This window comes from Nerophis lumbriciformis, linkage group LG34 (assembly GCF_033978685.3).
Source record: "Nerophis lumbriciformis linkage group LG34, RoL_Nlum_v2.1, whole genome shotgun sequence".
Taxonomy (NCBI): domain Eukaryota; kingdom Metazoa; phylum Chordata; class Actinopteri; order Syngnathiformes; family Syngnathidae; genus Nerophis; species Nerophis lumbriciformis.
This window is the reverse complement of record NC_084581.2, coordinates 19,145,794-19,162,174: the sequence shown is the minus strand read 5'-3', so window position 1 is coordinate 19,162,174 and position 16,381 is coordinate 19,145,794. Positions and strand designations below refer to the sequence as shown.

The following is a 16,381-nucleotide window of genomic DNA, read 5'->3' as shown; positions in this document are numbered from 1 at the left end:
AAAAGATGGCGGCTGTTTACCGAAGTTGCGAGATCGAAACTTTATGAAAATGAATCGTAATAAAGCGCACCGGGTTATAAGGCGCACTGTTAGCTTTTGAGAAAATTTGTGGTTTTTAGGTGCGCCTTATAGTGCGGAAAATACGGTATTTGCATTTACGTTTTATTCTGTGGTTGGGAGTCATTGTGCCTTAAAGGGAAAATTGTCATGATCCGTTACCCGGATCATGGCATGATTTATGTTGGTTATGTTTCTGTTTTAGTCTGTTTCCTGCGTGCACACTCTTTCCCTGTTTACTGTTGGTTTCCATGGGCACTGATTCCCCTCACCTGTCTTAGTTTTGCAATTAGTGTTCCCACCAGGTGTTTTGGTTAATCACTCCCCTTTATAGTTTCCTGTCACCCAGCAGTAGTGGCTGGGTCAATGTTTGCAATAGGCAACATTTACGTTCTCCTGTTTTTTCTCCTCGCTGTAGTAAGTTTGTACCCGCTAGCATTCCTTGTTTATCACCCTTGGTGACATTTTATGTTTTGTTTAGCTCCACGCTTGCTAGCGTTTTCAGTCTTGTATTTTGATCCTGTCTTAAAATAATTAAATATACTTTAAGCTTACCTGCACACTCCTCCTGCTTGTCTTCTGCCTTGGAAGGAACACGACAATTGCAGCGATGCGTCGAAGACGTAACAGAACTGAACTTTTTTGGAATTTTGTCTATCATTCACAAGACAAAAACACATATGTTTTTCTTTTTTTATGCATTCCATCTAGTAAATAAACAATAGCAAATGTCAGCTAACAATGAAGCCAATGGGACTCGCTTTATTCTAAAACCACCCAAAAGCCTCTATCTTTGTTTTATATACTGTACACGCTGTCAGTATATATGTAATATAGTAGCAGGCACATTCACAATAGTATGTGATATTTACGTATTTTTGTTCAATTTAGGCATTAGTAATTTCACAGACGCATCACAACATTTGCTTTTCCCTTCAACAACAACACTACTACTCATGGCAGACTTCATGAGAGCCAACAACAATTGCTTTGGGTAAAATGATGATCCAGCACCTTATTTTTTTAAATATAAGGAGGATGACCTACAACTTTTAGAAGTTGTGTGCTGAACATATTAAGCTTTACAGAAACACTAAGCATCATGCAGCAGTATTAAAACATTCACTTACCGTGCATTGTTGCTCTCACTGGGATGACGTCTGATTGGATGTTCATGTATTCCTGTTTGGATGAATAATAATCATACTCCTCACGCAGGTTCCAAAAAAAAAAAAAGTGCTGCAAACGAGCGTCTTTTTGTGTCTTTCTTGCCATCTCCGAATCCAAGTTGACTGTCAAAGTTGAACAACTCCTCGGTTTATTGCCACAACCTTCTACTATGCCTGGGCAGTATAACGGTATTACAGTTAATACCGGTACATTTTACAAAGAGATATATATTTATTTGAGACGTGCCTTTGTTACGGCCATTTGCTCTTTTCTGCGCCCGCAACGGGCATTCTCTTTGGCTCTTTGCGCCTTGTGTGTTTACGCAGGCTTCTTTGATGCTCAATGACGCAACACAACAAACTTTTCAAAAGAATATGGCGGCTACGGTGCCGACTTCTCGATTCCCAAGTGATGCAATACTTTGTTCACCGACTGCCTTTGGCTATTGGTGACTACAGCTTTATTTACACATACACCAATTTGCTTGAGAATCGATATCTCTCCTTGTAGTGACTTTATCTCTAATCTCATCTGTTTATGTTGTTCAGTTCTGTTAGCAACTTAGCACAGCAGCCAGCGGTAGCTACTCTATGCTACTCCTCGGCTTGAAAGTGCCTCTCCACATAGCTTGTGTGGACCAATTTAGTGCAGGAGCTGGCTGGCTGAAGAGTAGTTTCAAAGTGAACAGCCAGCAGCCTTTACCGCAGTGAGTGAGTAGAAGCTTCATCAATCCCCGCGCACAAGCGTGAGACTATAAACCTAATCTTAATGAACACATTTTACGAAAACTGCTTTGACATAGTAAAGGCCAACAAATACAACTATAAAAATAAGCAACACGTTATGTTACTACTTACAACAACAAAAATAATCTCAGTACTCTCAATGCTAGTTATCTGGCTATAAAACACTCTGGCAAATTTAAAGACAGGTTTTTTTTCAGAAATACTAGAATATCAGTTTTGGTCCATATTGCCCAGTGCTGTTTCCTACTATGCAAGTGAGAGGCATGATTTATTATCTAGAATTAACTTTCACCAACTCAGAGGCGATGCTGCAGCTCAGTATGTCGGTACTGTAGCTGCACAAGCCAGTTAGCGCTCTGTGATCACAGGGCCACTAAAAATGTTTTGTCTGTGTTAGTGCTTATAATAACAATATCATTAATACTTGGTAATATTCAGGTCACGAGATGTAAATGGACTATTGTTGGCAGTTTTTTAGAGGGCTTTAAGGTGCTTAAACCTCAAAAACAGACAAATTCCTTAAGAAAAAAGCTAGTTCCTGGTTCATGGAGGGTAATTTAAGATGACTGGATTGTACAATTTTATATTCAAAGGTGTGGAAACAGTGTTATCATGACTCACATAGTAAAATACATCCTTTTTTTTCCACATATATGGTATGACAAATGTTAGTTTCTCTCCATTTGTGAGTCATGTCCTTTATAATGGAGAATGCTGTGAAAAAACAGGAATGTGCCATGTTTTAAATTTTGGTTGTAAAGATTTTGGGGTCATCCATCCATCCATTTTCTACCGCTTGTCCCTCTCGGGTTCATGGGGGTGCTGGAGCCTAGATTTTAAAGTTAAAGTTACAGTACCAATGATAGTCACACACACACTCGGTGTGGTGAAATTTGTCCTCAGCATTTGACCCATCCCCTCGTTCACCCCCTTGGAGGTGAGTGGAGCAGTGGGTAGCAGCGGTGGCCGGGCCCGGGAATCATTTTTGGTGATTTAACCCCCAATTCCAAGTCCAAGACATTATGAGAACATTATGAGAACCATCAAATTAAGTAAGTGGAAGTGGGCTGGACATATCAGTAGGAGAACAGATAATAGATGGACTTCCCTAATGACATCATGGAGACCCATGGATGGGAGCAGAAATAGAGGAAGACAGAGAGTGAGATGGCGAGATGAAATAGACAAATATTGGGGAACAGTGCAGTGGCAGGGAGCAGCTAGAGATCGTTCACTATGGCAGAAACATGCTGAGGCTTTCCTCCAGCAGTGGACTGACAACGGCTGATGATGAACCCCCAATTCCAACGCTTGATGCTGAGTGCCAAGAAGGGAGGTAATGGCTCCCATTTTTATAGTCTTTGGTATGACTCGGCCGGGGTTTGAACTCACAACCTACCGATCTCAGGGCGGACACTCTAACCACTAGGCCACTGAAATTCCTTTGAGCAAAATATACTTTAAAAAGTATCTGTGTGTTCGCTTACAGAGTACCAGTACTTCTTTGTTTATGAAGGGTGATATAAGATGACTGGATCTTACCATTTCTAGCCAGGTCATATTTTACTTTGTTGCTTCTGTTCGTTAGCTAGCAGGCTACTTCCTGGTAACAGTTCACGGCGGATGAAACTGTTCATGTCTCAAAAGAAAATGTGCCAAACAAAATATTTAAAAAAAATCTAGTAAAACAAGTGGATCAATTTATCGTAGTTATCATACTACTTGGTGGCGTGGCTCAGTTGGTAGAGCGGCCGTACCATCGATTTCCGCTTCCGCCTTTTTAGTCACTGCCATTGTGTCCTTGGGCAAGACACTTTACCCACCTGCTCCCAGTGCCACCCACACTGGTTTAAATGTAGCTTAGATCATGGGTTTCACTCTGTAAAGTGCGTTGAGTCACTAGAGAAAAACGCTATATAAAAATAGTTAACTTCACTAATTCCTGGTTCCTGAAGGACTACAGGATCATGCATTTTTTTTTGTATCTGGGGTGGGAGAAACTGCCGATATTATCGGCCGATAAATGCTTTAAAAAATAATATCAGAAATGATCGGTATCGGTTTCAAAATGATCGGTATCGGTTTCAAAAAGTAAAATTTATGACTTTTTAAAACGCCGCTGTGTACACGGACGTAGGGAGAAGTACAGAGCGCAAATAAACCTTAAAGGCACTTCCTTTGCGTGCCGGTCCAGTCACATAATATCTTTGGTTTTCACACACACAAGTGAATGTAAAGCATACTTGGTCAACAGTACAAATATGCGCCACACTGTGAACCCACACCAAACAAGAATGACAAACACATTTCGGGAGAACATCCGCACCGTAACGCAACATAAACACAACAGAACAAATACCCAGAACCCCTTGCAGCACTAACTCTTCCACGACGCTAAAATATACACCCCGCCCACCTCAACCTCCTCATGCTCTCTCAGGGAGAGCATGTCCCAAATTCCAAGCTGCTGTTTTGAGGCATTTTTAAAAAAAGTATGCACATTGTGATTTCAATAATAAATATGGCAGTGCCATGTTGGCATTTTTTTCCATAACTTGAGTTGATTTATTTTGGAAAACCTTGTTACATTGTTTAATGCATCCAACGGGGCATCACAACAAAATTTGGCATAATAATGTGTTAATTCCACGACTGTATATATCGGAATCGGTAATTAAGATTTGGACAATATCGGATATCGGCAAAAAAGCCATTATCGGACATCTCTAGACAGGATCATACGGTTTTTCAGTCTGGGGCAGCGAAAACACTTTTTTTGTGTTTTATACGGCAGAAACGACACATTTCTCAACACGACTACAAGACTTCCATAAAATAACTCCACCAGTGTTGTGTGTCTGTGTTTACTGGTCTGCATGACAACCAATCCAGAAGAAGATGCTAAGTATGATACATTGTGGTCATCTACTGTCATACATATGTGTCTCCAGGCAGCAGCGACCCGGAGCGTGGCGGTCTGCCGGGCTCCCAGGAGAAGCTGCTGTCCGACGGTGGAGGTCTTGTGGGAGACTCCCCGCGGGACTCCGGGTGCTACGAGAGCAACGAGAACCTGGAGAACGGTAATGATGGCTACACTCAGACTTGATCACCGGGAGTCCTAAGTAAAATCGAATATCCCTTTCGGCACGGCGACTCCATTCCTACTACTCCACACCCCTTCCACGCCTCTGCATTCCGCCTACCTGGGCAGCCATCTTGCTTTTAAACCCTCAATCTGTCCTGCTCTACTCATGACATTCTTTTTCTATCCCCCATCACTCTTTCCATCCTTGTAGGCCTTCCGTATCATCAGCGCCAAAGCCCACTTGTGAAGGACCCCAGACCACTAAGCCTGGTCTACCCCACCATGCTGGGGGTCTATGGCCAAAGGGAGAAACCCTCCCCCGTGCACATGAGAACAAACTCGCTGCCAAACGAAGGATTCCCAGCTCTGATGAGAGTACACAAGGGGGACGATTACGAGTATTTTTGCTAAATGTACACAGCTTGTCTTTAAATATATTTTAACACTTGCATCAGGTGCCTCAAAGCAAATATTTTTTCAAATAGAGAACGTTTCAGATTTATTTACAGTACATTTAAATGATGCTCTGGCTCTTTGCTGACCTGATTTGCTTCCAAGAGTGTCCAAAGTGCGGTCGTGTGCGGCCCACGGCACATTCAATAAAAAAAAACAGAAAAACACCCCCGCCATAACTCATTAATCACAGCTCTGACGCCCCTGATTATTGCTTTCCATTGTATATATTGGCTTTCAGGCTTGTGCAAAATTACACTTTTGACATTTCAATTCAATTCAGTTGAAAAACGGGATTTTGAATTGAATTTGAATTACAGGACGTGCAATTAAATTATTTTAAATTCCAATACATTCTTTATAGCCAAGTAACAGAAGGAATTTGTCACATTTAGCAAATGTTTTGCTGTAGATATTAGAAATAGCTTACTATTCAATTCAACACCAGTTACCTCCATTTTAAATATTTGGAAAAAGTAAAGCATTATGGGAAATAAATATTTTGCATTAAGTTGCATCAAACTGCAAAAAGCAATATCTGTATAAATTGTGTGTGAATGCTGAAAAGCTAACTGTTAGCATGCTAGCGAGACAGCGCCAAGTACCAATATCCATGCCTTTTAATTTTATATCAATAAAACTTGCATGCTAACTTGATAATAGTCTGCATGCAGGTGAGATAGCGTCGAGTTTAGTTTTATACCTATATAATTGGCTAGAATGCCAGCATGCAAACTTGTTTACAGTTTGCATGCTCGAAAGATAGCGGCATTTAACAATATGCACGACACATAGTTTTATACCTAAGAAAATTGGCTAAAATGCTAGCATGCTAACTTTTTAACAATACGCATGCTAGCAAGATAGCGCCAAGAAACAATATCTATGACTTACAGTTTTTTACTTACAAAATTGGCTAAAATGTTAACATGCCAACTTGTTTACAGTCCACATGTTAATAAGATAGCGCCAGGAAACAATATCTATGACTTTTATGCCTACACAATTTGCATACATTTTAGCATGTTAACTTGTTAACAGTTTGCATAATAGCAAGATAGCACCAAAAAAACAACATCCATGACTTTTAGATTTATACTGACACAATTCGCTAAAATGCTACCTGGTTGCATCCGCTAAGATAACTTTATTATGCTGTCAGCGAGCGTTACTTAATTGTCGATTAAAAAAAAAAAAAAATGTACCGTTATTTAAAATATAGTAATATACAAGCATGTAAAGCATGATTCTGGAACACACCGAAACCATCAATAGAATTTCCATTTTAGTTCTACTTTCTTTAGTTCCAGTTGGAATTTTAATTCTACTTCCTGTTTGCAACCTCAATTCAAATTAATTGAATTGAAATTCGGAAGATATTGTCAATTCAATTTGGAATTTTTAGCGCAAATCTGCTGGTTTTTTTTTACGTGTGTGGGTGTGTGTCAGCTATGATTATTCTGCCATGATGGAGATTTCAATTGTGGAATTAAAAGCAAAAACCTCCCTCCCCCTGATAAAAACCCAATAAAGAAGGTGCTGCTTGCTCTTGTTTTCCTCTTCATTTTTCTCTATACAAACTAACTTTTTAACTTAACATTCTGCATTTTCTCTTCAGGGTTCCACAGTGCTAAGAGTACGAACAATATGTCGCAGAGTTTAAAGAATAGTTTTGACCATTTAAAGCAGAACGGGGCATGTTTATACATCATTTGTAGCCATAATATCACTGTTGATCCCTGAAGGCTGTGATCAGTAGTAATCCATGTCATGTAATCACTTTCCTGTTCTTGCATCATAGTGTCCCTCTCCGTATCGCTCTCCTACTCAATATCTGTCCTGTGTTAAAAGTTATTAGCTTTTGGAAATGAACCACAACAGTCAAATGACAAACTGAATGCATAAACGTTCTACATTTTTTTAGCATTATGACTTCTTGTGAAATAACTGTTTGTTCCATTTCTGCTCTTTTCCATAAAAATAAGTTTTTCTATCAATGTTACAAATTGTAGAAAAATTTGTTATTTTCCTCATAAAATTCCATCTTTTTAATATCACTATATATATATATATATATATATATATATATATATATATATACACACACACACACAAACATACATATACAGTACAGGACACACCTTCTCATTCAATGCGTTTTCTTTATTTTCATGACTATTTACATTGTAGATAGTCAGTGAAGGCATCAAAACTATGAATGAACACATGTGGAGTTATGTACTTAACAAAAAAAAAGGTGAAATAACTGAAAACATTTTTTGTATTCTAGTTTCTTCAAAATAGCCACCCTTTGCGCTGATTACTTTTTCGCACATTTTTGGCATTCTCTCGATGAGCTTCAAGAGGTAGTCACCTGAAATGGTTTTGACTTCACAGGTGTGCTTGAAGCTCATCGAGAGAATGCTAAGAGTGTGCAAAACGGTAATCAGAGCAAAGGGTGGCTATTTTGAAGACACTAGAGTATAAAACATGTTTTCAGTTATTTCAGTACATAACTCCACGTGTTCATTCATAGTTTTGATGCTTTCAGTGACAATCTACAATGTAAATAGTCATGAAAATAAAGAAAACACATTGAATGAGGAGGTGTGTCCAAACTTTTGGCATGTACTGTATATATACATATTTTTTTTGCTTATGTAACAATTTTATTCAATAATATGTTTCTCATATTAAAACTTTTTTTTTGTACATTTTCCGAGTTGTTCCTTTTAACCCTACAGTATTTGTTCTCGTAATATTACAATGTCGTTTCCCTTGCACCTGCAACTTTATTTTATATATCTTATTTTGATTTTAATATTTGCCATTTATAATTTTTTGTCATTATACGTTGTCATTTTCATAATTGCATGACCTATTTTTTAAATAGTATTACAACTCTTTTTCTCGTAAAATGGTGACATTTTTGCATAAGAGTACAGCTTTGAAAAAATTGCCTCATAAAATGACTACTTTTTACTCCTAACATGACTATTTGACATAACATAACATCATAGTAAAATAATCTTTTTTAATCATAATTTTTTCAAATAAAATGTGACACAAAAAATATCTCCAAATTCTGAGTGTATTTACTGCAAACATTATGATATTCGTTTTACTATTTATGTAAAATTGCATTTTCCTTGTATTGTTTTAATGTTATATGTCTTTAATTCGATTTAAATATTTAATATGACAATTGCATTGTCCTCATACAACTTCATACTCATTGATTTGTAAAATAATATTTAAAGTTGTGACATTTTAGTGTCATATTTCAGCTAATTACTTGGCAATTTTCACTTCAAATGTACCAACCATTCTTGTAGAAATGACTTGGACTTAGACAAACTGTATTGATCCACAAGGGAAATTGTTCCATACAGTAGCTCAGTTACAAAGGATGGAAAGGATAATGCAGGTATAAAGTAGACTAAAAATGTACCATAGAAGCAATATAGAATATAACATATATGTAATATTTACATATTATATATACACAGTATAGGGCAGCACAGTGGTTCAGGGGTTAGCACGTGTGCCTCACAATATGAAGGTCCTAGGTTCGATCCTGGGCTCGGGATCTTTCTGTGTAGAGTTTGCATGTTCTCCCCGTGAATGCGTGGGTTCCCTCCGGGTACTTCCTACCACCTCCAAAGACATGCACCAGGGGATAGGTTGATTGGCAACACTAAATTGGCCCTAGTGTGTGAATGTGAGTGTGAATGTTGTCAGTCCATCTGTGTTGGCCCAGTGATAAGGTGGCGACTTGTCCAGGGTGTACCCCGCCTTCCGCCCGAATGCAGCTGGGATAGGCTCCCGAACGGGACATATACAGTGTATAATATATACTGATATATTATATTGATATATTGTATTATATTTGTATATATATATGACTTTATTCTCTTAAAATCACTTTTTCCCTCAATCACAATTTTTATTTCGGAGATTTTTTTTTATCATTATTTTTTCTCCTCAAACATTACATTCTTTCTCATTTTTTGGGGTAAAATACAACTTTCTCCTTTCTCCAACTTTTTTTAAATTGTGTTTTTATTGCTTTACAGCCAAAACACATCATTCTTATCAACCTTTTTTTTTTTTTTTTTTAGTAAATATGAGATATTTATGCAAAATGTTCAAATTAATATTTGTGTAAAAATCATTTTTTTTCTTTTACAAGTACGGCGTTTTCCTCTATGTGGACAATGCTCGTTCTCATAAATTGAACCACAGTATTGTCCTCTTAAAAATCACAACTTTTCTCATATCGTCGCAATTTTTTCCAGTAAAATTGCACATTTTTCCTCCTAATATTCCTGCTTTTTTTTTTAAGAATGACAAATTAATAATGGAATTCAAAACCTTTATTTGGCTCGTAATCACATCTTTATTTTTGTTGTTTCTCATGTGTTTTTTCCCCACTTTCAGTAACGCCTTGATCTTTCTTTTCTGAAACACCCCTTGTACTCAAGAGAGAGGGGAAAGAAAAAAAAAAGACTCTGATCTGAAGATACCCTCAGCTGGTGTCACATGACTCTGTAGTAGTAGTAGTAGTAGCAGTCAACAAAAAAGCATTTTTCTTTGTTCCATTTGCTGGGCGCCGTTTAGACATTTCATTGTCTGGAACTTCGATTTTTCATCTCATTCAAATACTTTGGCTGTTGTCACCCGGTAAGTTGCTTCAGCTTTTCATTCTAGTGTCAGACCATACTTGTTGCCATAACAACGTCTTGTAAAAGTGACCCCTTGTCCTGTATTTTAGAAGTTGGCTGCACTATACAATCAGGAAGTTCTTCTTGGAAGTCATTTTTTTTCCAATTGCAGGTAAGAGCAAGAAGACGTCCCGTTCCGGTCGCTCTTCCGCCGGCCAGTCTCCGGACTATCCCACCCTCCCCATGACTATTTCCAGTGAGGCGCTGCAGCAGGACAGCAAGAACCAGCGCACAAAGTTCCCTAAAAGCTTATTCAGCAAATCCTCCCTGAAGGCTTTCAACCTGCTGGGGCTCCGCAAAGCCCAAAGACATTCGCCCGTCGGGACCAGTCGGAGCTGCGAGGACCTGGACGAACCCTTCCTGCTCACCGCGTCGTGGAAGCGCTCCCACTCTCTGGGGGACCTGCACTGGGAACAAAGGACGGACATGGAGGTTAAAGCTCCGGACGCCAGGAGCCCCATTAAGGGTTCTCCGAGGACTTCACCAGTGAGTCCAAAACCGAGGCTTGACAGACCACCTGTGCCCTCGCAGTTGCCTCTACGCCCGCCCTGCCCCACCAGCCAAGCCCCCTCCCCTCCAGCGCCAACCTCAAGTCCCCCTGAGTCCACCCCAGGTAATGAGAGAGTGCTTCGAACTCATGCCAAAAAGCCACCAGTGCCGCCTCCTGTCCCCGCTAAGAAGTCCAGAGAAAGACTCGCCAACAGTCACTCCCCCCTCTCCCTGCCTTCTTCGCCGTCCCCCGCGCCTTCCCCGACACGCTCGCTCACCCGTTCCCAACCGAGCAGCCCCGTAACTCGCTGCAGCGCAAGCGCCGCTCCGCCGCCGCTGCCCGCCAAGACGCCGAGCAGCCCCTGCCACGCCTCGCCGTCCCCCGGAGGAGAGGACGCGGGCGCATCGCAGCCGCCCCCTTGGCTCTCCGACCTGGGGAGCAAGGTGGCCGTGTCCAGGAAGGTGTCCCAGTCCAAGATGAGCCCTGACCTGCTCACCCTGCTGGAGCAGCGACTGGAGGCTGAGGGCATCGATCTCACGGAGGAGCCTTACTCGGACAAGGTAAACAAAACACAAACTGTCGATTTATTTTTACACATAAACTTCCCGTTTATCTGGCTTGAGGGAGCAAATACTGTCACTCATATCATACCATTGGCGTTGTTAGGCCTATATTAGGGCGGCTCAAGCCCCCCTAAAATATTATTAAGCCCCCCTAAATAATTTGGTGTTATATATATATATATATATATTTATTTATTTTTTTACAAATACATGCCGACATATTCATTATAAAGTGGCCCGAATATGAGTTTAAATAAATTAATCATATAACCTGTCATTATTCACTCAGTTTCCCCTCATTTCATAGCGTAAATCACCAAAAATTATTCCAGGGCGCGGCACCGCTGCTGCCCACTGCTCCCCTCACCTCCCAGGGGGTGAACAAGGGGATGGGTCAAATGCAGAGGACACATTTCACCACACCTAGTGTGTGTGTGACAATCATTGGTACTTTTAGGTAGAGAGCCCCTTTAGTGCGTCGGTATCCAATCCATTCCACTTGTTCATATAGAAAATGCCCACATCACTCAAAATCCAGTCCGCAATTTCTCTGCGACCTTGCTTGCGGTCCTTGGACTTGTTCATATAGAAAATGCCCACATCACTCTTGTAGAATCTATATAAAGTAATATACATTAGCCTAATGTTAAAATAATGAAAAAAACATAATTAAATATATTTGTTTTATTGTATTGTTACATTAATAGCTGTCGTATTATTATAGGATGGCTTGTTAAACATTTCATAGGATTTTCAGAGGGAGGAAAAACCAAGACATTTAATATAACATGTAAAATGAATAAATACATAAAAAGAAAAAAAATGGTTAAAAGCCATCGTCCCGGGGAGCATTTCATTTCGTCCCGTGCATTTTTTAAATAATAATAATAACAATGAATAATTTCTAAGTCTTTGTTAGCCGTTTGTGAAGTTTTGTGCTCGTGTGCTACGTTCGCTCTCCTGGGGGCTAAGCCCCCCCTGTCCTTAAAAGCTAGTGACGCCCCTGTATTATACCTTTTTGCTTTGACTTTGCGGAGTATTTTAAGTCATCCTGTTTATTCCTCTCAAGCAAGGTGGTGGTTAACTATAACAACTGAAGTTATAGCATACAGCCGTGGTCAAAAGTTTACATACACTTGTAAAGAACATAATGTCATGGCTGTCTTGAGTTTCCAATCATTTCTACAACTCTTATTTTTGTGTGATAGAGTGATTGGAGCACATACTTGTTGGTTACAAAAAACATTCATGAAGTTTGGTTCTTTTATAAATTTATTATGGTCCACTGAAAATGTGACCAAATGTGCTGGGTCAAAAGGATACGGTACATACAGCAATGTTAATATTTGGTTACATGTCCCTTGGCAAGTTTCACTGCAATAAGGCGCTTTTGGTAGCCATCCACAAGCTTCTGCTTGAATTTTTGACCACTCCTCGTGACAAAATTGTTGCAGTTCAGCTAAATTTGTTGATTTTCTGACAGGGACTTGTTTCTTCAGCATTGTCCACACTTGTCAGGACTTTGGGAAGGCAATTCTAAAACCTTCATTCTAGCCTGATTTAGCCATTCCTTTACCACTTTTGACGTGTGTTTGGGGTCATTGTCCTGTTGGAACACCCAACTGCGCCCAAGACCCAACCTCCAGGTTGATGATTTTAGGTTGTCCTGAAGAATTTGGAGGTAATCCTCCTTTTTCATTGTCCCATTTACTCTCTGTAAAGCACCAGTTCCGTTGGCAGCAAAACAGGCCCAGAGCATAATACTACCACCACCATGCTTGATGGTATGCATGGTGTTCCTGGGATTAAAGGCCTCAACTTTTCTCCTCCAAACATATTGCTGGGTATTGTGGCCAAACAGCTCAATTTTCATTTCATCTGACATCTAATGGACAAAGATAAGACCTTCTGGAGGAAAGTTGTAGAAATGATTGGAAACTCAAGACAGCCATGACATTATATTCTTTACAACTGTATGTAAACTTTTGACCACGACTGTATATACTCACAATTTGGGGAGTCCACAAACAACTTTTTCACTTCCGATTCGATAACTATATTAGAGCTGTGTGATTTGGCCGATACCGATATTAAACAGATATATCCACATGAATCGTAGTACATAATTTTATTATTTTGTTGTGTGGAATGTTAGAAAAGTCTTGATCAAGTGAAATGACCCAAACAGAACAATGGTAGGTATGAAAAACACTGACCTGTTAATTACTAACCATCTGGAATGGACTTATGCTGTCTTCAAACTGAAGTGGAGGGGTAATTTGTTTTTTGACATGACGCAGTAAATTGAAAGATGCGGACTCGTTTGTTACTGGCTACTTTCTAATATGCTTCTGCTTTGGAGACTTTATATGTGCAACTAATATGTAACTATAATTATTTAATACTTGTTTATGTTGACAAATGTTGTGTTTTAGACTGCAATATTGTTCAAAGTGTGCTTAGCTGTTGTGTAGCTGCTAGCTCCTAGTAGCCTAAAGCCTACCATGTTTACCTTTTGTAAATGACTTGACTGAAATAGAAGAAATTGTGTGTTTTCTGGAGGACATTTAGATGTTAACTGGCTGTCCTACAAGTAAACACGCTGCATAACCCAAGATTTCAGATGCAATCAGATATCCTTCAGTCATTTTTTTTTTGTTGTTGTTGCTGATATCGAACCAGTATATGACATCAATATCGGACACCCCTACTCACAAGAATGATAAAAAAAATGTCAATCAAACCGAATCATGTGACAGAAAAATGTGACACCACAATCTATCTGATGAGCGTGCTCGGCTAGTAATGTCTGGTATGCATTCGTGCACAAATGTTACACTTTACGAAGACAGTGAAGCTCAAAAACATCAAAGTTATCTCACCACTTTCCAGCCTTCTTTCATCGTCTCTTCCAAAACCACCGACTTTATTTACACTCATAACAAGCCGAGGGAGAAGACGTTTGTTGTTCCTCCCATAAGCGAGTGTGTTCACCTTCACTGAGCATCTGCTCCTCCCCCCAGCATGGCCGCTGTGGCATCCCCCAGCCTCTGGTGCAGCGGTACTCCGAAGACCTGCAGCAGCCCGTCAAGGAAGTGGCGTCCAGCGTGGACCAGTTGAGGGTCCGAGAGCTACGCAAACAACACCGCATGGCTGTAAGGACTACAACTCACATTAAGTCAGCAGGATTTTGTGCGGGTCAACACTTCTGCTAGCACTTCATTCAGTCAACACCATAGAAACCCAGCGATGTCCAAACTTTTTGACTTGGGGGCCGCATTGGGCGAAAAAACATTTGGCCGGGGTTCGAAAGCATGTAAAGTAACACTATATATAATTATACACACACAAACATATAGCCTATACATATATACTGTATCTGTATGTACATACATACATACATACATACATACATACATACATATATATACAAACGTATATGTACAGTACATACATACATATATATGTGTATCTATACATATGTACATATATGTATATGTATGTGTATATGCGAGTATATGTATGTATATGTGTATAGGTATGTATGTGTATATATATATATATATATATATATATATATATATATATATATATATATTAGGGATGTCCGATATTCCGATATTGTCCAACTCTTTAATTACCGATACCGATATCAACCGATACCGATATCAACCGATATATACAGTCGTGGAATTAACACATTATTATGCCTAATTTGGACAACCAGGTATGGTGAAGATAAGGTACTTTGTAAAAAAAAATTAATAAAATAAGATAAATAAAGTAAAAACATTTTCTTGAATAAAAAAGAAAGTAAAACAATATAAAAACAGTTACATAGAAACTAGTAATTAACGAAAATGAGTAAAATTAACTGTTAAAGGTTAGTACTATTAGTGGACCAGCAGCACGCACAATCATGTGTGCTTACGGACTGTATCCCTTGCAGACTGTATTGATATATATTGATATATAATGTAGGAACCAGAATATTAATAACAGAAAGGAACAACCCTTTTGTGTGAATGAGGGAGGGAGATTTTTTGGCTTGGTGCACTAATTGTAAGTGTATCTTGTATTTTTTATGTTGATTTAATAAAAAAACGATACCGATAATTAAAAAAACGATACAGATAATTTCCGATATTACATTTTAACGCATTTATCGGCTGATAATATCGGCAGGCCGATATTATCGGACATCTCTAACATATATATATATATATATATATACAGTACAGGCCAAAAGTTTGGACACACCTCATTCAATGCGTTTTCTTTATTTTCATGACTATTTACATTGTAGATTGTCAGTGAAGGCATCAAAACTATGAATGAACACATGTGGAGTTATGTACTTAACAAAGAAAGGTGAAATAACTGAAAACATGTTTTATATTCTATTTTTTTCAAAATAGCCACCCTTTGCTCTGATTACTGCTTTGCACACTCTTGGCATTCTCTTGATGAGCTACCTCCTTCAAGACTGTTGGAAAACCATTTCATGTGACTTACCCCTTGAAGCTCATCGAGAGAATGCCAAGAGTGTGCAAAGCAGTAATCAGAGCAAAGGGTGGCTATTTTGAAGAAACTAGAATATAAAACATGTTTTCAGTTATTTCACCTTTTTTTTTTTAAGTACATAACTCCACGTGTGTTCATTCATAGTTTTGATGCCTTCAGTGACAATCTACAATGTAAATAGTCATGAAAATAAAGAAAACGCATTGAATGAGAAGGTGTGTCCAAACTTTTGGCCTGTACTGTATATATATATATACATACACACACATATACATACATACACATATACATGCATATACACATACATATACATATATACATATACATATACACATACACATACATATACATCAGGATGCGTGGAGCATTCTTCAATGATTTGGGCACAGATCCAGAGGGCCAAGCCGGAGAAGAGCGACCTCCACGTGGTGTGGCTTGACCTTGCCAACGCTTATGGTTCTGTCCCGCACAAACTCATACAGTTTGCATTGGAGTTCTTCCACGTCCCTGTTTCCATCATCAACCTGGTAACCAGCTACTTCAGGGACTTCCAGATGTGTTTCAGCCTC

The 16,381-nt window shown here is 39.1% G+C and overlaps 1 protein-coding gene across 6 annotated transcripts in view; it reads left to right on the top strand.

Annotated features, from left to right (window-relative positions):
• LOC133576485 (SAM and SH3 domain-containing protein 1-like) overlaps window positions 1-16,381 on the top strand; it is a 487,427-nt gene that overhangs the window by 464,058 nt on the left and 6,988 nt on the right. For all 6 annotated transcript variants that reach the window (XM_061929754.2, XM_061929753.2, XM_061929760.2 and 3 more), the window contains 3 exons: window positions 4,925-5,053; window positions 10,348-11,285; window positions 14,312-14,443. In XM_061929754.2, the coding sequence (XP_061785738.2) occupies window positions 4,925-5,053; window positions 10,348-11,285; window positions 14,312-14,443 (1,199 nt within the window). The remainder of the gene's footprint in view (window positions 1-4,924; window positions 5,054-10,347; window positions 11,286-14,311; window positions 14,444-16,381) is intronic.